This window comes from Denticeps clupeoides, chromosome 14, assembly GCF_900700375.1.
Source record: "Denticeps clupeoides chromosome 14, fDenClu1.1, whole genome shotgun sequence".
Taxonomy (NCBI): Eukaryota; Metazoa; Chordata; class Actinopteri; order Clupeiformes; family Denticipitidae; genus Denticeps; species Denticeps clupeoides.
Window position 1 is genome coordinate 14,682,145 of NC_041720.1, and position 25,765 is coordinate 14,707,909.

The following is a 25,765-nucleotide window of genomic DNA, read 5'->3' on the forward strand; positions in this document are numbered from 1 at the left end:
ACAAATACAAAACCCACTAAAATTACGGCTGCGTTTCAGGGAGCAGAAGCGTGACCAGACACCACGGGCGTCCTTCTTCCATCGGGTTCTGCGTGCCGCCTTCCCCCTGCACCTCCTTTTCTTGCTGCTGCTGGTGCTGACGTGCCTGGTGCCGCTCTCTGAAGACGACTACAGCTGCACCCTGTCCAACAACTTTGCCCGTTCCTTCCATCCCATGTTACGCTACACCAACGGGCCGCCCCCAACATGACCTCCAACACTACGGTCACTCCCTGTGATGTCACCAGACTGGCCACACAAACACACACATACACACACATACAGACAAATTTCGCGCAAATGCATTCAATCTGACAGAATCAACCGCTTTACACTCGAATAGTGCGCTACTGTTTTAAGATTTTTTTTTAACTCTTTCTATTTATACATTTGATGTATTTATTCCCTCAAAAAATCATACTACTTATTCCTTCATGCAAACATTCAACATGATCAGAATTGTCACTTTTTATATATATGATGGCGCTCGGTTTTTGATAAGCGAGTAACAAGTGTGTCCAGCCCTTTCATGGCCTGGGCAGATAAATTCCAAAGAAAAAATTATATTTGCAAAATCAGTCTGGAACCTGCTGCAATTGTTTGATATATTTTTCAATGTATTCCAAGTGTGACCGAGTTGCTTTGCTGCACATGATAATATATATTGTAAAGTGCTGCCTAATGTGTACTATGAACTGTGTAGTATGCACTTTGTGGAGTGGGCTTGACAGACACTCATTTTTTAATGGTTCTGAGCCCAATCAAGCCAAACATTTGTATAGGACCAGAGTCCTACAGCACTGATTGTAAATCAAATCTTTGCATGCTATTAATTGTGATTATTACCCCCAATATATGAATAGAAGCTTACCATAAATTAACTGTCTCAATCACATTTGGCTTTTATTTTATCATGTCTGTATAATGTACATAAAATCACCACAGTTACCAGTGCACTGTTGAATGGGGCACTTTGGTCTTGATGCAATAAATGTCATTCTTTGCTAATTTTAAATGTGTTATATGTGCCAGCTACAAACCTGACAAAAACACTAAATTACACTCAACAGTAAGTGGTCTGCTTGTTTCTCAAAGAATCCACTCCAAGTACTTATTACTTTCTATTTTCAATATTGACTTGCTCCGCCAATGGTGTACTTATGAAGGCATTGTGTGAATATCATACCTGACAATTGGATGTGCAAAAATAATATAAAATCTAGCCCCATGTTTTGTTTCTAAAGTGATTTTTGTCAAGGAAACATCTTCCAAGAATGCATGAATACAGTTAAACATTTAAACTACAGTCTAAAGCTAATAACGTTTTATGTGCGACAAATCTCAAGCCCTGAGAGAACAGCAGAAAATAACATACATACATTGGCGTTTTGTGAGCCATTTATACAGAATTCAGTTTACAGACATTTAAAGCACTCACAATACATTTTAAAAAGCCTGCGTGGGTCCAAAAATCAGTGCTCTGGACCCCAACAGAGAGACATTCACTGCTCATACAAAAAAAGTAAAAAGTGCCTCTGCAAGAGCCCAGCAGTACAGAAATGTACGAATAAAAGCTACTGCATCCTCAGTGGCACTCATGGTGCTCGGCGTTTCTCAGTAAAACACCGTAGTGCAACTCTTCATCGTGAACGGCCTGCATTTAATGCCAAATAAGAATTTTGCTAAATGTCACATTCGATTTTGAAATTCACTAAGAAAATCTTTCCCGAATAAACGTAAACAGAACAAAGAGCCGTTGTCATTTTGTCAAAATGTGCTAACAACGTTAGCATGCGATGCGGTCTCCACTTGCTACAGTGCTGCGTGGTCTAAAGACGTATTTAGAGCTGGTTTTTGCTTTATTAAAATAACGCTGTTTTTGTGCTACTGCAATATATTCATGCGCACTCTACGTTTTGGTTTGGTTAACACTGAAATGAAAAAAAAGACATAAGAACGCACATTAAGATGTTTATACAAGCAGTATTTTAGTGAAAAAAAGAAGATAAAAAAACATTTTAAGGGAATATTATAACAAAAACTTGAGATGGTGAAACTAACTGGTCAACTTTCAGTCAATCTTTGAAAGGTAAGGTGTTCTCTGGATCTGTTTGTTTAATGATTATATTTTTTTCTTCACCTTTCTCCTGTTTGAAGATGTTTGAAATGAACAAACCATTACAATCATCATGAGCTTTGTCTACATTTGTTCGCTCCAAAATGGCGATTCGGTGGTGTCATACGTGACTGACAAAGACCAGTACCCATGACCAGCAAAAACATATGAAAACTACCCAGGTTAAGCTAGCTTCACACTAGCCAGACTACTATCTTAACTTGTGGATTAGTGGTGTTAGTGGTGTCATGTGTACAGCATGGCTGAACAGTAAAGGGTGGCCAAGTCCATGTCAAGGAAGACAATTCCAGCTAATTTACAAACTACTCAAAAGTGATGAGCTCCTCTACTTGATTGTGTTCAATGAATTTGTTTTATTGATTGAAATACATTAGCATTAGTGAAATGTGCAGGACTAGAAGAGACTGGCCCTTTCTCCAGGTCCTTTCAACTGATAGTTCCTGTCAAAGAGTCCTCCCTGAAATGGACTATCTGGCCACCTTAGGACAGTGGCTATGTGAAGTGAATGTTTTTAAGTAATTCTAAACCTGAATAAACTGCCGGTTTAAAAACTCTGTATTTGGTTAAATAGTGCTGAGGAATCTGTGGTCCACAAGAACCAAAGCAAAAATATATGTCAGAAGGCACAGATCTGGTGAGGGATACGTACGTATCTCAAAGGCTTTAAATACTACCACACATCATCATCAAAGCAGGAAATGTGGCAAGCAGAATGATGGCAACAGTTGTGAACAACTACAAACCTTGTAGTTAAAAGAAGCATAAATGTACACAACATGGGCATTTACAAAAGTCAATGCTACAGTCTGTCATTCCAGTACTGCAAATGAAATTGAAGTTAGCATGTGCAAACATTTTCCTACATTCACTTCAAGGATAAAATGGCACGGATTGACTAAACGCGTAGATTCAAACACCTTTATGTGGGTCATTAGCTCAGCCTTGTTTTCACATTATGGCTTTCTGCACACAGGTTTAGACGATCATAACTACTGTTGACCAATGATGCTTCAATGAAGCTTCAACAACGTTATGAAAAAACTGAAGCACAGTATTGAGAGGACGGTTCTGATTGTACATGTGAAGGCAGGTTGCTACATGTCATATGATTCACATTTACTCTAAAAAATAACAACCAAAAAAAAAAAAAAAATGGTATATGTACAGATTGCTCATGTACAGGCTGATCAACGTTCTGATTGTCAGTTAAAGGTAAATAGTACAAATCCGAGAAAAATCTGAACAAAAGGTAAACAAATACCTTCTCAGAAAACAACAAATTAATAAAACCGCAAATTTCTGTCCAAATTCCAAATGTATGAGATGCAGTTCTTTGGGTCCCCTGTGATGAGCTCATTTAGAGTGCAGTTTAATGAAGACCTTAAGTCTTGTGGGTAGGAGAGTCCATTTTCCGCTAGAGCAGTCCCTCCTTGAGATTTCACTTTTCAGGGCCACTGATGAAGAGAGAAAGAAAATGGAATTCAGCCTCTATACAAATATACTAATGTTACCATGGCAGTTTCTGTAAACACTGCCATTGGGACCAGCGGTTAAGGTGTACTGCGGCAAAAAGTTCAGCAGACATGGCACTCACGGCTCCTTTTTGGGGTCCCCGAGCCCAGGTGAGGGCCACTGTGGTCTGTGGCTGCCGAGAGGGGTTGTGGGACTGGGGCTCTCTCCCAGCACCGTGTCCGGTGGGATAGTGGGGGGTAGCCGTGAGCTGTGCATCACGTGGGCGTCCAGCATCTCCAGGAGCAGGTCGTACACGGGGACCACCTTCTTCATTTTCATGCAGTGCAAGTGGTCCATGCCTTTGTTACTATGAAGTAAGGACGTCATCAGTGAGTTCCAAAACAACAAATGCACCGCTATCATTTTTTGTCAATTCATTTTTCTTTATTTCATTCTCTAATGCTTTCCATTCAAACTATTTTTTTTTAACAACAGTGTGTGTTACTACCATTTACCTAATTTCTCCAGCTAGTCAGCACTTATTACCAACTAACTAGCTTTTGGCCTGATGAGAAGCTATAGATATTGTTAAAATGAGAGCATCAGCATTTCTTTTTTTCAGGGTCCTTCCGTGCAATTGCTGCTCAGTTTATTGTTACATAATCCCATCATTTAACACTTCAGTAGTAGTAGGAATTGTTATGCAAATTAACAGTTGTCTAAAACTAGGGGTTGCAGTTTCATTGTTCAATAATATTAAAATGAATGATGACCTCAAGCCACAGCCAATGTTGAAGACAAAGTGGTGCGCAGAAGACAACGTGGGTAGAAAGAGTGACGGTGGTACCTGAGGTGGCGGACGTGCGACAGCAGCATGAGCAGGTGGGCGAGGCGGCTGGACTGCTGCTGGAAATTGCGGCCGCTTCTAGAAATGGCCCACATCAGCGCATCCGTCACCGTGTCTAACAGCTGCAGCAACTTCGCCCGGCTCTGAAGCTCCTGACCACCTTCAAACGAGCCCAGACACATGTCTACACACACAAATCAGTCACACAGGGAACTAGAAGGTCAAGGTCAAACGCCTCCTCAGGATTTACATAAGTAGATCAAACACAAAAAAAATGCTTGGTAGGTACAGTACAGGCCAAAAGTTTCTACACCTTCTCATTCGATGTGTTTTCTTTATTTTCATGACCATTTTCATTGGTAGATTCTCACTGAAGGCATCAAAACTATGAATGACCACATGTGGAGTTACGTACTTAACAAAAAAAGGTGAAATAACGGAGAACATGTTTTATATTCTAGTTTCTTTGCTCTGATTACTGCTTTGCTCACTCTTAACAATCTCTCATTGAGCTTCAAGAGGTCGTCACCTGAAATGCTTTTCCAACAGTCTTGAAGGAGTTCCCAGAGGTGTTTAGCACTTGTTGGTCCCTTTGCCTTCACTCTGTGGTCCAGCTCACCCCAAACCATCTCGACTGGGTTCAGGTCCGGTGACTGTGGAGGCCAGGTCTCCACTTTTTGTTAAGTACATAACTCCACATGTGTTCATTCATAGTTTTGATGCCTTCAGTGAGAATCTACCGTGTGTTGAATCTTCTCATTCAACACATTGAATGAGAAGATGTGTCCAAACTTTTGGCCTGTATTGCATGTATATATTATTGAAGTAAAAAGAAAAAACTTTTACAATATGCCATATGTGCAAGCATCATTAAAGATTGCATTTGTTTTTTGCTTAAATCCTGAAGATGCCTTTGACCTTTTAGTGAACAAGCCCCAAACGTAGTGCTGCACTTTTTTTGCCGCTCGACAATAGTGTCCACAGTGTATATTTTACTTTTGTTCAAGCAAATGTTTTCCGTACGTCTCTGCTTCCCAACTGAGCCCTGTCCTCCAGATGGAATAACACAGTCCCTTTTGGCAGAGCAGATCCTAATGAACCAAAACCCAGAATCTGAAAACCAAAACGGTTTGTGGTAACAAAGAACCGACTGGCACTTTGTGTGTTATAACAAAACAGTTGTGCCGTGTTCCTATTAGGTCTTTGCAGTGGATGAGAGCAGTTGCCCAATACAACACTCCCTTTTCTCAGGGATACGATTACAGCAACCTTCTGATTGAGTTATAGGCCCTTGCCTAAGACAATTTAATCGATGGAGGGCCAAGTTCACGGCAGCACACAGACATACAATCTGCAAGAATCTGTTGATCGCATGAGGTCATGTGTCTTCAAAAAGTGCATGCACACGCGTTCATGGGGAACCTGTTTGTGTTCACTGCCCGTAAGGTCAGTCAGACACAGCGCAAGTGTAAAAACTCACACAGCAGGTTTTAAAATGCCCATTGCATCCTGCAACTCATCTAATCAAGTCAGTGTTTTGTTGTACATCAATACTAATAGCAGTATAAATCATTCCAAACTGTGCAAATTCAATGAATTACACAATATGGATATCATTAGCGTATGAAAATAATATCAGTGTATTTGTGCCTTTTTTATTCCAATATTCATAATAACGACAGTGAAGTATCTATGTTTTTTCCACTCGTCCCTCCAAACTACTATTCTGTTCATCATGCTTCTTTTCGATTCTGAAGACAAACGCGCATCCTTCTGTTAGGTCTTTGTCTTTATTTATCAGCAATTTCAGTCTGCATTTGCACACATTATTGGGAGTGAAATCAGACTTTTTAAACACACAGCCCACACTTTTACTTACTGGAGTTGAGGAGGATCATGGCCTTGAGGCAAACGTACTCCTCTCTCTGAAGTTTCAGTTCCCTGAACCTGGAGGTGGCTGCCAGCAGCATATCAAAGATTTCCACAAAGCCCTGCACACAGCTGCCTTCTTCTCTGCCCAAAACAAGAGAGAACGGACAACAATTAACACTTAACACAAAAAAAGCATGCATTCTCACTAGGGCTGTGTATTGGCAAGGATCTCACAATACGATAGGTATCACGGTGCGTGAGTCACGATACGATTCGATTATATCACTATACATTGTGATACTGTACATACTGTGATATTCTGCAGTTCACTGAAAATGTGAAAACAGAGCTGCAAATTCCCTTACGGACAGAAAATTGTTATGTTATTTTTCTTTCCTACAATTTTGTATGTTTAGCCATAGGAATTTGGAGTAAACCACTGAAATTTTAGAAAAAAAGTATTGTCATAAAAACTAAATCAAGATTTGACACCTACACTAGTAATGGGCCAATCTTAAAAAGAAATAAATAAATTTGCCTAACGTTATAGTGTTGTTGAGTAATTATTTTACATTTTTGGGTGGGAAAAGTTTTGTCTGAATTCTGAAGCATGGGTGGCAAGTCGAGGAAAAGTTTTCTGTAAAACAGACACAGCAATCTAAAATGTTTGTGTTGCATCCTATGAGACATTTTAGATGACCACCATATTGTCAGCCTTTCAAAACGCACGCTCACTTTTAGTCTTGTTATAAAATGTATGATTTACACGCACAGACACACACATACTAAAATCACAGGATAAGGGAAAGCGGACAGATGGATACCTGTTGAGGATGAGATCTGGGCAAAAGAAGAGTTTTCCTGGATGATCCACAGATCTCCACATCAGCCCAAGCATCAGCACCTCCAGCCAGCAGCACTCCAGTAGGTGCACCTGGTCTACCAGACTGAGCTCCACAAACCCTGTGGAAAAGAGGAGGATCCCGCACTTCAACAGAAGACACTTTCAGCAAGATCTATAACAGGACGTTGTATCAGCATTTAAAAAAAAATCAATGAAAGGGACTGTAATTGTGAAACACAGCACATGGTGACACAACGAAATGAGTCCTCTGCATTTAACCCAGTGAGAGCAGTGGGCAGTAGGCACAGTAGCAACAAAAACTATGCAATAAAAGCTGTTTATCTCATGTGCTGAAATTGATAGAAACTCCCAAACCACATGTTAATTTATTTCTTCCATCATTCACACATTTTTCCCCCTTTCACACACATGGCTTGATTTATGCCAACGTTCCCAACGCGGAAAGCGCAATCAAAAGAGGCGCCATTAAACCATATATCAATTTTCAACTGATAAGTGAAGATAAGAGAACGTCTTTTCAGCCTGCTCTCAACACAGCTCCCCTGCTCAGCACACTGCTTGTCTTAGTTTAAGACCTGGTGTCTGCGGTGTGTGTTATGTGTGCGTAGTGGAATAAATATGGCCACCACCTCATTAGCTGGCCAAATTAATGATGGATAAGATGGTTTTAGAATGCATATAAATTACGTGCAAAATGTGAACAGCAGCTGTGCTGGAATATCATTTATTTATTTTTCCATTGCGATACTTCTGGACGGTGAATTACTTTTTCCATATCAGCATGTCAACATGAATATTATTTAATATTGTCTGTCAAATTGCATCTGCACTTGAGCCTGAGAAGCAGAAAGACATCCTTATAAGTGGATTTTTTGGTAAAATAAGTACTACCTTGTACCATGTGATGTGTACTGAATGCAGAATCCATCATTTTTCTAAACCATTTTGCCATCGAGTGTGACATCCCAGCCATGTGTGGCGGCCAGAGGTACGTCACTGGCATCACGTTGCTCGTCTTTCATTTCACACACACAAATAGGTCCACACACCAGGACCACCGAACCTCCACATGTTTGAAGATTGGAAAGAAAAGGCGGCATCTGCAGTTCGGACCGCCGCACCACTGTGATGATGGGTGCAGGGATCGGGTGGCGGCTGTGGATCAGTAAATCAATCAGACGGGGATTGGTTTGGAATGACAGCTTGCGTTGTGGCGTCGGTAATTCAGATGTATGCCAGTTTGTTGGCAGATAAGCTAGTTTATATGCAGCCAGCTCTGCAGTAGCTGCCAGCCTGTCATGTCTCCATGGTCTTTTTTCGAGCACCAGCCTGGCACAGTACGCACTGTTACACTGGACTAGGCAGAGGTGGGCTGGACTACACTGGTGGAACAGGAAACACCGTGGATCACCAGGTAACAGACCACCATGCTCGAAAGGTTCCGGTAAATAATTCAATGTACGATAAACTGCTCCCATGACTCCCACGTCCTTTTACTTTATTGTATTATATAACGCTATACACCGCCTGGCGTCCATTTCGACTGGCTGAGGGGGCTGCTGGGATCCGCATCTGTTTACGCACCGCTCCGCATGAGGACATCGTTTATGGTCACAGCATCATGTGACCAGCTGTGGACTTGAGCACAACACCGCCAAATGTTATCTGTTTACAGCACCAGTATCGCACGGTTTAATATTTTTACTTTTTTTTTTATCTGATAGGGTCCGAAGTAGAAGTGACAAGAGAGATATTGCTTTTTTGGAAAGCCTGTTAGAAGAGTACGGTATGGCCTGGGGAGCATTGCCAAATAAGCGAAACTGTGCCAAGTGGATCAAATGAGAGACAACCTCTTTCAAATCAGTTCAAATAGGAAAAGTCCGGTACAGGCCAGGCTAGCAGTCGAAGTCCTGCTGGCTTCCTGAATACAGAAATAATTGCACTTTCAGAACAATGCCGTGCAAAATTGAACAAAATGTAATTATTTCAAAAGTCCAGTGCATTTGCAGTTTATTTGAATAACAAATAAGGCCTGCATAATTTGTTCTTTTTTTACGCAGGGCTTTTTATCTGCTGATTCTCATGCTGTTATTGTGGCTGTACTGTATGAAACGTAATCTGCAGGCTGCAGCGGTAACGGCAAAAGTCAGCACTGCACACCATAACCTACGGCTCAGGACTGCTGTTCAATTCAAAACCAGAGACCTCAGGCACTTTCTCATTAAAAAGATACAGAATATGTAAGAACACAGTACAGTTCCTTATTTTGTACCATTACATATCTATATGTATTACATATCATTACATACATATCTACTAGATCAGGCCCAAGATACTGGGAATACTGGCTCCATCTCCAGCTCAGGGCTCTTACACATTTTTTCAAAATAATTTTCATGACCACATGTTCTCTGAAATATCTGTGCAAATATGAAAAAAAATTTCCCCAAAATCTCATTGACCACGACAGTGTTTCGTCCTCCAAGTTCGCGCAGCCAGAGACGAGTAAAATGGGTTCCATCATGTTCCGCCGTAGATAATTACCCGTAATTTACAAGACTTTGAAAAGGAGGCACACGGCTAGAAAAAAAAACGTTTCTTGCGCAGTCTTATGGGAATTATGTACTTCATTATACATTCATGTGTCAATCGGATTTCAATTACTTTTCTAAAACTTTATATGTTTAATTCATATTCAAAAACTTTTCATGGCCTGGACATTTCTCTTTTCAAATTCCATGACTTTTCCAGGTTTTTAATGATCGTAGGGACCCTGTCAGTTTCAATTACAGTTAACAATAGCGACAAGTGTTGATTCAACCCACCACATTTGCTATTGCGAATGGCTTTTACGTTTTATGTTGTGTAGAGTATATGCGCTTATGTTGCTGAGGTGGGTTTTTTTTTTCGGTTCCCACAATGTACTCCCCATTGAAGCACAGTCTGGGTTGTTTCATTTATTCTCCTCCTCTCTCATCATGTAACCCTCACCTGCTTTTCTGATCATCCTGACCGGTCCACCCCCAATGTGATACTGTATTGTGTATATGTATGGTCGGGTTGATGGGCAGACTTTTAGGTAGTAGTTGCTACTACTGACATGGTATTTTGCAGCATCAATAAAGGGTTCTTGTCATCATCATTATCATCATCACATAAATCACAGACACAAAGCACAAAATTCTGAAAAAAATGGCATGAAAAGATGTCCATGACGGTATGCAGATTCTGTGTGTGATTTTGAACTCTACTGCTTTAATGCAATTGCAACCCGAAATAAAATTTGCATCTGAAGGCCGTGGTGGTCAAATGTTAATATCAGTGAGCATTGGCGCATTATCAGCAGACCCTCAGGCCCGCCTGTTCAAAACTTTCTGTTCTTGTCACAGTTCACATTAATTGCCTGCGGTTCACCGTTTTGTGTTTAAATGGCATGTGACAACAGCACTGCTAATGTCCTTCAGTATTTACTAGCATGTATTGGTCAAGACAGAAGTGAAAGAAATCTGGCAAACAAACTTTTGTGTCTTGATTGTGTCACATTGGGGAGGCGCTGCGTTTCTAATCAGTTTCAGACGCCACAGGACCGGCTGTAAACAGTCCATCCAATTAAACTTCATTTCATCAAATTATATAACAGGCTTCCCATTCATGTCTGGCAGGACAGTGCAGCCGCCATCATTAATGAAGCCTGTTTTCTGGAGATAAGAACTACAGTCTGCTAGAAACACACAATTAACTTGAATTATTAGCTGCTGAATCATCTGTCTGACTCAGGGATCCACAGCTGAGAACATGGACCTGGAGAAGCCCATGGGATCCCAGGTCAGACTCCGGGCGGGGACCATTTTTGATGGGATGCTGAGCCAAAACAGAAGGAGAATAGTGACTGTGAAAGTAAAGTGAAACACAGCACAGCACACGGTGACAATGAAATGTGTCCTCTGCTTTAAACCATCACCCTTGGTGAGCAGTGGGCAGCCATGACAGGCGCCCGGGGAGCAGCGTGTGGGGCGTTTCTGGGATTTGAATCTGCAACCTTCTGATTACCCACTAGGCCACCACTGCCCCAAGACATTTTTCATCCCTGGGTGGGTTGAAAATGTAAGGGTCCATTGGGTCCATTGTAAGGGGCCATACGTCTGTGCTATTAGCCAAGGCAACTTCTAGTTGCTGCAACAACTACTCTCAAACAACTCCATGTCTCTCCAAGCCTCTCCAAAAATACATTCAGACTCATTACATCTACTGTGCAATAAAAAATTTGACCCAAATGTTAGACATGCACCTCAGGTGTAAAAACGGACCTGCACATTTTTACATGATTAGGGTTCTGCAGTTATTACTGCAGCTTCACCAGCTTCAGGGGTAGGAACAGAGACAGCTCATCTTCAGTGTGAAAATGGGCAGGCTGACATTCTGGGAAAGGGGTGTGATACAGAAATCAGGAAATATCAGGAACCAATTCAACCTACATGGACATGTCTGTGAACTGGGGAAATGTAAGATCAGCAATGTGGAACCATAACTGCAATAATAGTCCAGTATTCATAGGCTTTTTTTGGTTTTACTTATTATGTTGCAAACGAAGAGAACACGTGTATAATTTTTTTACATCGTATAGCTTCAGTAGCAACAGTAGCTACATAAAATGAACTACAACTCCCTTCCTTCCAGCATGTGTTGTACTGAAATTCCCATTCTGTGAATGTCAGCTATGATTGGAGAAACTCACGAGACACTAGTCTCGGTTGGTAAAGATTTTCCCAATCATGGCACTGCAAAAAGACTAGATGCTGATGCTACTTTGCATCACACATTAAACCAAGACCTGTCCTCTGTTTTCATGATGCTGAGTAAGAAATACATCAGGAATTCTTTGGCTTAAGGAGGCTTAAGGAACACAGACTGACCAGGGATCTTCTTCGCCCAGTTGACCATGTGAACGAGCTCCTTGTCGGCGAGGTTGGTGAGGGACATCATGACGTTGGCCTCGGTGAAGGGCCTCTTCATGTCCTTCTTCAGGTAGATCTCTGGAGGCTCTGCAGCCAGGATGCAGGAGACTAGCTGCTCCGGCGTCAGCGAGCTGCTGACCTTCTCCGGCTCCGTTGGCAGATGACCATCGCTCACTGCCTGCTTGTGGCTTCCCATTCCTGACCTGCCTGAGAACCGCGCTAGCCGCCTCTGCTGCGTCCCACTTCGGCTGAAGCAGCCCCGGTCCCGCCTCATCCCTGTAAAGTCAGTGGTCGGCAGACAACAGCATCACCTGACCTGCAGGAGCCAGAGTGCACAAATGATGGTGCCAACACCCCCCCACCAACATTTCAACTTTTTCAAACATCTTCTGCCCCCTCCTGGCTGAAAGCAGAAATTTTGGACAATATCCACAACAAATGCATTCCTTACAAAACCAGCAAAAATGAATACGAAGGGTGTCTTTCACAGAAACTTCCACGCACTGTAGCGCAGGAATACAAAAAGGGGGATTTTGCACACTTTCATAGTCAACTTTAGGCTTATTATTATTAGACTTGATATTATTCTTCATATACACCCTAAACATGTTCCTTTTCCTCTTTGAAAAAAATGTCTGATCTCTGCTTAACTGTCCAGTTTATGGTTTTTAAGTAAATAGCAAACACATTATACCTATTCAAACAGTATCAAGGATCACCTATACTAATACCACCAGCTTTAACCAAGTTCAACTTCCTGTCCTGTGATTAATTAGCCATATCCGCTGAATTGCAAACACAGGTTTAGATTAACACTGCCTGAAGTTCAAGGTCAGGAAATGATGAACAAAAATAAAACCCTGGCCGGGGATTTTTTAGGATTACTAAAAAAGAAGCAGATGAAAAAGGGGGACGAGTGAGAAATGAAGGGACTTTGGGGTGGGTGTGGGGGGACTTACCACACTTCATCATGCCAACTTCGTAACATTTGCGGAGACGGCAGGCTTGGCAGCTCTTGCGGCGGTTCTTGTCAATAGTGCACTGATTGGTAGCAGGACAGATATAGTCGTTGTGTCCTATGAAATGAAAAAGGACAATAATGGGTCCGTGACACGAGTCTGCAATGATAACAAACCCTATAATCATGTGGGACTGATGCTTTTTTGATTAAATGGAATTTTCACAACAGGTTTCTGTGAAGGCAGGACTTCCAACTGTCAACAGCACGTTTTCTGCTTGTCCTGTCACTACCAGTCTAATGAAACATGTTGGATGACATTAAAGTCAGTACTGTAAGTATTACCGCGGTAATCACTGAATGTGGTATGCAGCCATCCTGAAGCACCATAAATGGTAAAATTGTAACATTTCAAAAATGAAATGTGTAAGATTACACCCAATTGTTTGAGTAATTACAGGTTTAGGGTGAGATGGCTGTGTGGTAGATGTGCATTATTTCACATACTTGACTCCCAGTGGACTTTCCTGGAAAGACCTGATCGTATCCCCTTTTGTCTAGTGTTGATGTTGGTGGGAAGTGGAATGTCTGGTTAATCACGCAGCAGGGACTGCGGGCATCGTCAAGTTGCACGTGTCTCCTCACACCGAGGTTTTCTTTAAGCATGCCAAGAGGAAGCTGGCATGTCAGGAAAATTTTTGTTTAATTAACTCCACAGTTAAATTCTTTCGATTGTGTTACAAGTATATTTGTATAGTACTACTATAATGCAGATAGAGATGGCTAATGTCATGGATAGGGTCTCTGCTCCAACTTAACACCAAATGTCAATTGAAGTGCTCCCTCAGGTCCTGATTGTGCTGTTTGTTTCTGGTCTCGGTCATTTATTGGCCAACAATACCCTAGCTTGTGAGTACGCTATTTTAATTTCGGTTTTATTTTAGCCACTTTGCCCTTATGTGAACTTGTACCATGTGCCTTCCTATTATGACATACAGATATGTCCAACTTCTAACAAGTATCATTATTCATACAGTCAATTCTTGACTGAAATGATTGCAGAGCCCAGGATGAATTATTGGATATATTATGGATTTTTATAGATTTACAGATTAATTGAGCAAATGGGGCGTTTTGTTTTACAATACAGATTAGAACATCATGTTCTTCAAATATATATTCTGCCAGTGTTCTTGATTTTGGCATATATATATATATATATATATATATATATATATGTGTGTGTGTGTGTGTGTGTGTGTGTGTGTGTGTGTGTGTATATGCGCCAAAACCAAGAACACTGGCAGAGCACTTCAGAACGGTCCAGCACGCACAGGAAGCAATTTTATTTCTGCCTCCCAAACATATCCCACTTAACACTGTGTCCTCCTGGTTTGCGTCGGCTATGAATCAGCTGGATTTTCTGCGTTAGTCATTGACCCCCCTCTGTTCCTCCAGAAATGACAGTGTTGGATCAGCCTACACGAGTGGCTGTAAAAGGGCAAGGACAGAAAAACACACACAAAAAAAACTATCCAACCTTCGAAAAGCTTCGGAAGGGAGGGGCGGCCAGTATTCTGATGGAAGGGAGTTTATGTTGCATGCACACACACACACACACACACACACATGCACACAGATAAAGGAAGGAAAAAAAAAATGATGATGTGTGGTGGACCGATCCCTGACTGAGAACAGGCTGCTCCGGTCCAGAACCGCACCCCCACAGGGGACGCAGTCAGTGGGCAGAGTGATTGCAGAGACTCCGGCAGAGGCCGCGGCTGAGTCCCGAGATGGTGAGTACACAATGACTGAAAGGAGCTGCTTAGAATACTCATATAAAGCCAGTACGGCCAAGTTCACACACAAGTTCACTGCTACTTTGTATTACATCTAGGTCCAAACCAAAAAAAGTGTGTGTGTGTATGCACACAACTGAAAATATAGTCACACTATAGTTTTAAGCATTATGACGCAGACCAGCAAACTTGATTCTGCCAAGGCCCTGACCATTGATTATCTCATTATACCAGGACCTGGCAGCGGGTAGGATATATAAGGCAACGTGACCAATTTGTCCTTAAAGCTAAAAGAATTTGAGTCAATTTGAACCCTTTGTGGTTGTAAAAAGCACCTTGACACACTGCAAAAAAATGGCCAGAGTGCTCTGTACTGTACCCTGAATGCTCCTCTTGAAGAAAGCCTTGCAGCCTTCGCAGGACCAGACTCCATAGTGGTACCCGGATGCGTAGTCGCTACATACGGCACAGAAGTGCATGTCAGCCTTCATGCCTGCCAACCCCCTGTCCTCAGCCTCGTGCGCCCTCCTGCCCAGAGGCTTGCTGCAGGAACAGAGGAATCAGGAGAGTTCTCATTTTATCGCACCATAAAGAAATCATTAATAAATCAGTGGTATTCTCCATCTAAAGTGGCTCGTTTTTGATCGACCAGGGCAGAAAAATTCAACCTCGGCCGCCAGAGATCTAGAGGTTATATTTAATAACAATAAACACGCACAAAGGGATAATCCTGCATGCTATGTAGACTAGAGCTGTAAAGCTCTCAGTCTAGGGCTGTCAAAATGTATGTATTGATCACTGTGACAAATATTCCAAAAATATTCCAATAAACACTGCTACACTTTCTCTACTTGCTTTGTGGGGTCTGATACAGATGCAAAAAGTGCCAAGCAAATAAAGATGAAGCTGGACAGTGGAGGAGTTTTAGGGCCTAAAACCCAGGAGGAACTGTCTGATTAATCCCATTATTAATTCATTACTGATTGTGTTGTGCTTTTTAATTGATTGACAGGCCTACTTGACAGGTATAGTTTAGTTTATAGTATATTAAAGAGGGGCAATAAAAGTGTTCAGTACATTTGGGAACATTTTGGTATCTACAAACACGATTTTTCATCCAGTGATTTTTAGGGAAAGCTATACGTTTGGGTTGGGACTCTGCACTCCATTCAATTTAAGTGTGAAGGTGAAGTGATATCAGCTGCCGTAAGACAAACTATTGAGAACGTTTGAGAGCAACTGTCCCTGCGGCAAAAACATGTAAATTACAGCCATGGTCTACAGGCATTGCCAAACAGTGGTGGATAATTATGCATGATTTCAATTCAATAAGGACCGCAGAAGCATTTCTGGGCTGGATTATGTCCTAAATTATTTCTAATACTCTGTGATATATCTTTTTGGATTTTTCTTGTACTTGATGATTTTTCAACATCACCAAGGATTCAAACATGTAGTTTTGGTGTTTTAGAGCCTTAGTGTTTTAGATTTATTTATTCTTCCTCTTATTACTCCATTGGCTCCATTTCTGGGGGCAATGCTGCACCTCACAGAATTTTTGAACTGAGTGAAGTCCAAACAAGCCTAGTATCAATCTGCCTGATTCTTGCTGTGGTTTAAAACATAAATCCATTACCTGGTCTCCTCGGGGGTGGAGCCCCGGGATGTTAGCTCCGTCCAAGTTCCATGGGTCGGCTGGCTGTGCTGAAGGCGGGACTGAGAGCGGGGCACTGCCAGAGGTGAAACGTGGCCGTTGTGTGAGGACCAGAAGAGGGTGGGGCTGATTGTCGGCCTCATTGAAGGGCAGTCAGAGATGTTTGGTCCCCCATAGCCTAGTAGAGTGGGGCTGTAGAAAGGCAGCGAGGTGAACTCATGCCCCAGGTCTGTGTAGGGCGACGGGATGCAGATGGGATGGCCCTCCATGGCCAGGGCCGGAGAGGTGGAGGTGAAGTGGGGAGAGATGGCACGTTTCACCGCCTGATTCGAGTCCGACTCCTGAGGCTGTACGAGGAGGGGGTCGGAGAAATCGGACATGCTGGTGCAGATGTGGGGGCAGATCTATGGTATCAGCACCATTCAGACATCACTGAATCTTCAGCCACTGTCGGACGTGGACGCTAGTGACCCACTACCGAATGGCTACGAATGCAGCCCTGACACAGATTTATCCCAGAATAATTCAGGTTATCAAGCGGCCACTGCAAAAAAAAAAAAAAAAAAAAAATATTCAAAATTAGAACAGCAACAAAACACATGATCATTGTGAAAAATATGGCTTGATGAAAACACTGGGCTCCTGCAGTCAATAAGCTCGCAATTTAGACCAAGACATAAAGCCTTGGTCTGTGGACAGCGAGTCTTAAATCTGATCTGCTATGACGCAAGGATGGCTGGATAAGTTAATGATTACAGACTCTTCCCATAGAAAATATATCAACAACAAACTGCACTCCGCTTTCTTAGGAGAATAAAAAAAAACATGAACCGAACAAGTTAGTTCAGCTCTTTAGCAGAAAGCTCTTTCTGGGTATGACTCTGAACATTACAAGAAATGTCCAGAAATGTCCATTTCCACGGTGCTACATTATTTACAGGCTTATTTTCAAAGGCTTATAATAGAGGTCTTGTGACTTGCTTGTTTGCTGAAAGGTCAAGTATGCTCTCAGGATTTACATAAATGACACTGATAGAAACAAGAATGCCTCTAAAATATGCACTTACATTCATTAGTTCACCAATCAGAGTGCTTACCTAAACACACTGAAAGATTCATGCAGCTTTTTGAATCAGCTGCTTGGCTTTTATCGCTGATTCCACAAAGCTTGTTGTACTTGAACGGTAAATCCCAGCATATATCTGCCCAAACATATCAGTGCGTACTTCTGCACATCAACATTCATTAGTAGAATAAGGTTACTGGCTTGATGTTTAGGGTTTTGAAGAAGAGAAGAGCACACAGGAGATTCTGTAAAGAAGAATGGTCTCAGATACCTCGCTCTGTATCTTCCAAACCCTATAAAATGTTACACATTTTTGAATCACTGAAATTGGTCTCAATAAAAAGTTAGTTTCTTAACATTTTTTATTTTTAAATAAAAACCTTTTTCTAACCCTCTATATTGATTTTTACATCAGGTACAAATAATACTTTGTAATAAATAATAACACAGCGATAGCTGGAGTCAAAATGGTGTTCAAAATAATGAATTCTTTTTGTTTTCTGTGATGGCTTTCTTGCTTTCATGTTCACGTGCAAGTAAGAAAATGGAAAAATGTTTTAAGATATTACATTATTTCCTCATATGTAAAAATGTGACGAGTAACCCGTGACGAGAAATAAATGCTTTATACTTGCAACGGAATAGGTTCAACTTCTAAAGCGTGCTTTTTGGGAAATTTGTTTCAATTCCACGCCCTCTCCACACCATTAGGAGCAGATGTTTTAATTGTAATTTTTTACCAGGGAAACCCAGCAGCAGCTTTAATCCAAATTAGACAAAGCACTCGCAGAAAACCCAATTAAAACAAGGCAAGGTATAATCAAGACTGTCTATGAAAACACCAGCAGCGCAATTAGAATGGTGGCAAAACAAAACAATTATATTTGCATATGCATATCCATTTGCCCTGAGTAGCTTTCGCTGCCTTCAACGGGCCAAACTTTGAAAATAAATACTTCTAGCCTCAATTTTGGAACAAAATGGAGGTCTGTTGCACATGGTTGCCAAAAGTGAAATTGCTTCAGTCAAGTGAAGACTTTGACCTCCGTGACATATTCATCATACGGGTTTGTATTCATTACAAAAAGCATTTTGGTTTAACCAAGATAGGATGTAGCCTGTCTTTTTATGTTAAAAGGATCTTGAGAAAACAGGAGTAATTATTATAATACATAAATTATAAACCAGAATAATCCAATCAGTAATCTCAGGGCTGTAAAAGACTGTTGCATTATGGATTTTGTTGTTGCAGAATTCCAATATTCAGAAACGATCAACACTGTAACCATAAGAAGGACCCACAAAAGCACCAAGTGCTATTAAACACCAAGTAGGGGTCTCGCTCACACATCCCACTGATGCTTTTCTCCACGGTGAATCATCCAGACAGCCATCCAGGCCAGCAAGACCGTCACATATGTTTTAGCATTTATGATCAAAATGCAAATTAGATGAGACTGCTGGGTGCAACCCCCATACATTATGACTTTGCATAATTTTTTTGTGCAGAGATAACAATAATATTGAAATAATAATAACATTATTATCACCATTCATGCAATCTTTACAGGTATGGCATATTAAAGAAATAAAGATCAAATACTAAAAATCAAATACTAAATACTATGATCAAATACTAAAAATATGATATTAACATTTTAAATTTGAAACCATAAATATAAAACCATACAAAATATCAGTTATAAACTAAACTAAAAACTGAAACAGATAAAAGCCAAATTGAGAAAAAAACATGCATAAAAAATTAATTAGATCAATTTGAGCAATACTTTGGGAACTTTTAATAGACGTTCTTCTGATGATCCACTGAAAAAAATAATACTGCATCCTAGAAGAATATCTCCAAGGGATGCAGAAAAGTAAGGGAGTTCTTCCTTTCCATTTAAAGCCTTGACCTTGGCCACAGCATTCCTTCACCCCCCGCATGCCCCCATATAGAAGCCAGATCCAGAAGAGTGAGGCTAGGGAGGATGGATGCAGCCAAAGGAACTGCATGGACTCTGGACACTACCTAGCACGCACCCACTGGGAGGGAATCTTGTGGCCCCTGGCCAGTGGTACATAACTTTGCACGGAGGCCCAAGGATGTAATGTTCCTTCGCTCTCACACTCCCCACTACGGAAGAGGAAGAATGAAATGGCAGCCTCTGGGCTGGGGCTCGGGGAAAACGTCCACTGAGGGATGTGGTTCCTTAAAAAAGGCACAGCATTTGTGTCTACAAATGCTAAACTATAAAAAGAGACAAATAGGGATGAAAAGAACAAGCATCCCTGTCAAGAAATAAAACCTTATGAATTTAGAAAGACTTTGACATTTAAAGTATGAATTCCTCCCCCTTTGAATCTGAATGTTCTAGAGTCCTTGTTGCCATTAGTGAGGTGAAAGTGAAGTGATTGTGAAACACTGCAGCACAGCACACAGTGCCACACAATGAAATGTGTCCTCTGCATTTAGCCATTCACCTTACCATTCACCATGACAGGCGCCTGGGGAGCAGTGTGTGGGGACGGTGCCTTGCTCAGTGGCACCTCAGTGGCAGCCTGGGCAGCTCGGGATTTGAACATTTTCCTTAGCCACTAGGCCACCACTGCCCATTAATGTCAAACCAAACATTATTTTAGAGGTCAGGACCACAGCAAGAAAATGCCAGCAACTTTGGCTTACAAAAATATAATTTTTATTTCTGTATCATGTTATTATGTTTATCTGTATCATTATTATCAATCAATAAAGAAAAAAAAATTGCAGGAGTAAAAGTGCTGGTATAAGCACCCAAAACCACAAGATTTATTAATAATCAGCCACAGTGCTTGTGTATCAACATCATATTACTCTCATTTCTATACACATCACGACACTGATGCATTGAGCACAGTTATAACTCACTCGCAAACACCAGCGCAAATGTAGCATTAACCTGCACAACCTTGACCTAGAGGTCAACCAACACAGACACATGTACCAACACAGACACATTAGCTGGTAAGTTCTTGCTGCAGCAATGGCTCCCAAACAATGTCTCCAGGTTCTTTTAAATTCCCCCCAAATGCAACTTAAAAATAAAGCTGAAAAAAAGGACCTTAACAGTTGCAGTATTAACATGCATCATGCATCTAAATGCATGCATTATTTTCAATCTACTTTTACATCTAAAAAAAAAAAAATATTTTTTTTTGATGTGTAGCATTCAGATCAACAGCTAATTTCTACCAGTTATGCGATGTTAGTTATCAGAAAGGGTTTTCACCTGAACCGCTAGATCCAGAGGCGTTCAGGTTCAGCTCTAGTCTAGAATGAGCAGCGAAGCTTTTTCAACCAGTTGCACTTTGATCTCAGATAGTGTGATATCAAAGGTGGCTGATCCCGACAAAAACACCCAGGATAGCTGTAGCATTGTAGGTTTAAACCTTTTAAAAATTCAAAAAGGGGGGGAAATATAAAGTTGTTGTAGCTGAGGAATGGACGATTAAAACATTTTTAGATGTTTCTCATATCCTTAAATGAGTCCAGAGCGGAGCAAGCTGAGGGGAAGAGGACAGAATGAAAGTGAAAGAAAGCGGCGTCCCAAGGTCTGATGTTAGACAGTTTAGGCGTTTCATTAATAAAACCAGCAACAATGCATGGAAAAGGAAAGTCAGGACACTCTTTACTGTATTTTTACTGCCACTCTCAAAAACAGACTGACATGTTTTCCTGACATGTTCCCACAACTACGAGTTTCATCTCTAAAATGTTTCAATCAAAGCAAAAAAGTATAAAGTAATTATCAACCAGATGTCTTATGTTTTTGGCCTCGTATATTTGTGTGCGTGTGGAGAATTCCATGAATCCCAGTAGACGGATGTATTATGTCCATTGTCAGTGTACTTTCAAAAATTGACTAGTTCATCTCCCTGTCACTCACCATCTAAGCCTCTTTACCACAATTTTTATTTTTACGGTGTGGTCTGCTGGGGAGGTAGCATCCCTGCTGGGGACACGAGGAGTCTGAACAGGCTGGAACAGCCGGAGGGCCGGCTCTGTTCTAGGATGCCCTCTGGACCCAGTGGAGGTGGTGGGTGACCGGAGAATGTTGGACAACATCTCCCACCCTGTGCAGGAGACCCTGACAGCACTGAGCAGCTCCTTCAGTGGCAGGCTACGATGTGGGATGGAGAGATTCAGAAGGTCTTTCCTGCCAACCGGTGTCAGGCTCTACAACAGCCGACCACACATACAGTACAGGCCACAAGTTTGGCCACACCTTCTCATTCAATGTGTTTTCTTTATTTTCATGACCATTTACATTGGTAGATAAGTACATAACTCCACATGTGTTCATTCATAGTTTTGATGCCTTCAGTGAGAATCTACCAACGTAAATGGTCATGAAAATAAAGAAAACACATGAGAAGGTGTCCAAACTTTTGGCCTGTACTGTATATACATAGACTAACACGTACACATCCAATACACAATTTACATTTTTCTTATGTGCAACATGTGTATGTGTGTGTGTGTGTGTGTATATATATATAATGTATACACACATCCACTGTTTTTTATTTTCTCTGATTATTTATTTGTACATTTAATTTTTTTTTATATTATACAGTCGGCATATTGTCTGTGATATAGTTTTTTTTTTTTTTGCTGCTCTTATCTTGTACTCTCCACTTTCTGCCATGATGATGTAAATGTCCTACGTGTGGGACTAATAAAGGATCATCTTATCTTATCTATATTCATTGCAAAATGTGTAATTAAGTTGTTTTTTTTTAAATCAATTGGCAGCCCTTTTAAATGTTTTGATTAATATCATATATTTTTGATATATATATATAATATAGTTTGTTCAATGGTTTAGGATACAAACAATTACAGAGAATCTTTGTCTTTATTTTCATGTTGTCCTTTTGCTGTAAATGAGATGTGATATTGGGGTAACACTTGTTGCCATAGAAACTACAACTGGCCTTGCTGACTCTATAAACACAATGCTGGTCACATGCTATATGCTGGTCACAACCACAGAAACCTGTCTGTTAGTATCTAACTCCTTTATGGAATCAGATTTGTGTCGAATTATCGAACAAAACTTTTCTAACATTAAACACTTTTCTGAAAGAAAAATAAATTACAGACCTGAGAAAAAATGTGATACAAAAAGTAAAACTCCTAAGTTGCATCCAAAATATTAGCAGGGGGGAAGTCAACACAAACACACAACTTTTTAGTATAAATGAAACAAGTCGCACAGACATGGCAAGGATCATTTAAAAAAAAAAAAATTTATTTACTCTCTCCCTTTGTGGGACTTCTGTTCTCTGGCTGCTGGCTTTGAAATTACAGCACCTGCTTTCTAGTTTGTGCTGCCTGGAGTTTTGGTGGAGTTTTGACGCAAATCTCTCGTATGGATGGGGCTTCTCATCAGATAACTTTTTGTGGACGTCAGTTACGCTGACAAAGAACACAATTGCAGTGTTACAAATGTTGTTTTTATGTCCTCAATTTTAGTTGCAACCACTGAGTCAAATGCCTTAAGTAAACCTACTTATCCAATACAATTATTTTTGGTAATTTATGACACACTGCCCACAACCCATCCTCCCAACAGTAAATCTTGTAAACCATGCATACTGCACTGCATCGCCCTTTTCTTTCACCCATCAGAAGGGGACAGGACGCAGGTTAGCTGATCTGTGCAACATCTGTGAGTCTCGCTTTACCATTTTCGATCACTGCAGACACACACAAATCACAGAGCCAGACTCTGCAAATCCTTGTATCCTTTTTTCCACATTTTACTCATCACGAGGTAAAACGAGGATGAGACTTGTGCTGATGGTTTAACGCCTTCCACTTCTGCCAAAACTCCCCATCTGAACACTAAATTATCAGGCTTGGCTTCAGATTAAGAAAAGCACTTCCCTACAAAGCAAACTATTCAAATCTCGACGTACATACTGGCACTTTTTACCTGATTCATAGTAAGGGGAAGATATACATCTATTTTTATTATTATAATTTTTTTTCAATTTCAAATGAGAACAAATGAACATCGCACCCCAATCAAATAATAAATCAAACGAATGAACGAACAAACAAACAAATAAATAACAATCGCAAGAAGCCAGACAAGACAGACTTACAGGTGCATGTGTTACACGGACATATAGACGTTTCTCAATTCAACAAGCAATTAACTGAATGTACCAGCTTCCATGTTTTTTGGGAAAAGTTAAAGAGGGGTTGAGAATTTCTTGGTACGCCCCTCCACAGTGTAACACATTTTCGCACGTTGCGCATTTTGTGCTCGGTCCAGTGTCCACATGTTGGAAGGTGCGGATTTTTTCCATTTCCAATTAGTCTTCGAAAGATCTCCGTTTTAGGAAGCCAGTGCTTGACGACGACTTCAGCGTCCAGACAATTTAATGCTGCCGCTAACCTAGCGATGCACCGCACTTGGAGCAAAGCTGCTACCGCACAGTCCATCACCTAGACAACGCGGTCACAGCCGTGATCGATGGATCGGCGGAGTTTTACTCCTTGCTCCGCTTCCACGAGAAGCTGCTGCGTGGGTGAGAAATTCCCCGCCGCACGTACACAATGGAGCTCAAGTGAAACCTGCACCTTTTTTTTTGTTATCTCCTGGAAGGAATTTTTAGGGAGTTGACCACCTGGGTCTTTTTATAAAACAGGACACCCCCCCCCATGAATGAAGGGACCATCGACTCCCGCCGCAGTGGAATTTGTATATTTCCTCTACGTACGGCGCATTAAATTATAGCGGCCCGACGTTGGGACGTTGGGACCCACTTCTGCGTCACAAGTCTTCGGCATGTGGAAAAAAATGAAAGGCCTGACTGGCAGGCCGGGGCACTTCTCAGGACCCGTCTCGAGAACGCTTTCCTGTCGGTGTCCACATGTTGGAGAATTAGGACGGTGCATATGGACATATTTATTATTCACTTCACCTGTTTAGCGCTGTCTGTCTCATCGCTGTCTTCGTGGTTTTTTTTGGTTAAGTGTAAACTCTTGCCCTGCCTGTGTCCCCTGCTTGCCCAGTTTGTCTGTGCCGCACACGAGCACTTTATGTCACTGTGTGACGTTGTTTAAACGTTACCTGCAGCACCGGGTTTCCTTCGTTTCACTGTGTGCCGTCTAGCACGCATGTAAAATGTAAAGCCAACTTCAACGGGGGTAAAGTGGGGTCACCCCCCCCACCCACGGCCATTGCCACGATCTCTCTCTCTCTCTCTCTCTCTCTCTCTCTCTCTTTCCCACTTTCTGAGTCTGTGTGAATACGTGCGTGCGTCTCGGGGTCCGGAATACATCCAAAGTTTGCTGACCCCCGCGGAAAACTCCCACGCGGCCTCCACCAGCTCTAAACAAACCATTCACATCCGCGCAGGCCCTGCACGTATCCCCACGCAGCCACCTCAAACCTCACGCGTGTGACACTGATGGCATCATGTCATCAGAAAGTGTCTAAATTATAGGCCCTGCCAGTAATATATCACATTTTTCTGGACCTGACAAGTGTCTTACATAATAAAGGGTGCGTGAAGGCTGAGGACCCTACAAACAGATAGAGATGAAATGGAGAGCAGAGTTCCAATTCCGGAATTCCAGCAGGATTCCCATGTGGCGGATGGAATATTAAGAGCCTAATTATTCACGTTGCGTCACCGTTTACAGCGACTCGTCATGCGACACTTACACCGGTCTAGTTTTTCTTTTTTTTTTTTTTTTTTGGACCCTGACGACCACGACTTGTGCAACAAGTGGTCGCGACGTCCAAAGCGAACAGAAACAGACGCGACAACTTTAAACCCCAGTCGTCAATACTCGAGCAAATAAGGTATTTTTTGGGACATTTACATTTAAATAAAAAAAAAAAGTGTTTCATTAAAAGCCGTGAAGCGCAACAAGTTGCCGTCGGACTTTGAGCTGCCCGTTTAACGCGAGAGTGGCGACACGTCATGGCGACACGGTGACAGGCGAGGACCTTACCTCCCTCGGGGTGCCTGCGTCGCTCCTGTCGTCTGGACGAAAGTTAGCCCGGTCTCCTCGCGTGGTCTGGGGAGGAGGGGAGTTAAATGTGCTGCGACCTCGCG

At 41.6% G+C, this 25,765-nt stretch overlaps 2 protein-coding genes across 14 annotated transcripts in view; one reads left to right on the forward strand and one right to left on the reverse strand.

Annotated features, from left to right (window-relative positions):
• The window catches only part of syne2a (spectrin repeat containing, nuclear envelope 2a), an 88,410-nt gene extending 87,143 nt beyond the window's left edge, over positions 1 to 1,267 (forward strand). For all 13 annotated transcript variants that reach the window (XM_029002237.1, XM_029002243.1, XM_029002241.1 and 10 more), the window contains one exon: positions 40 to 1,267. In XM_029002237.1, the coding sequence (XP_028858070.1) occupies positions 40 to 250 (211 nt within the window). In that variant the 3' untranslated portion in view covers positions 251 to 1,267. The remainder of the gene's footprint in view (positions 1 to 39) is intronic.
• A 163-nt stretch (positions 1,268 to 1,430) lies between these two features.
• esr2a (estrogen receptor 2a) lies at positions 1,431 to 25,765 on the reverse strand. Its single transcript, XM_029002251.1, has 10 exons — positions 25,662 to 25,765; positions 16,561 to 17,122; positions 15,304 to 15,467; positions 13,127 to 13,243; positions 12,126 to 12,443; positions 7,172 to 7,310; positions 6,355 to 6,488; positions 4,476 to 4,659; positions 3,771 to 3,995; positions 1,431 to 3,630 (listed from the first exon to the last, which is right to left on the reverse strand). Exons 2-10 carry the CDS (start codon positions 16,956 to 16,958, stop codon positions 3,615 to 3,617), a joined length of 1,695 nt encoding a protein of 564 aa, XP_028858084.1. The 5' UTR covers positions 16,959 to 17,122; positions 25,662 to 25,765; the 3' UTR covers positions 1,431 to 3,614.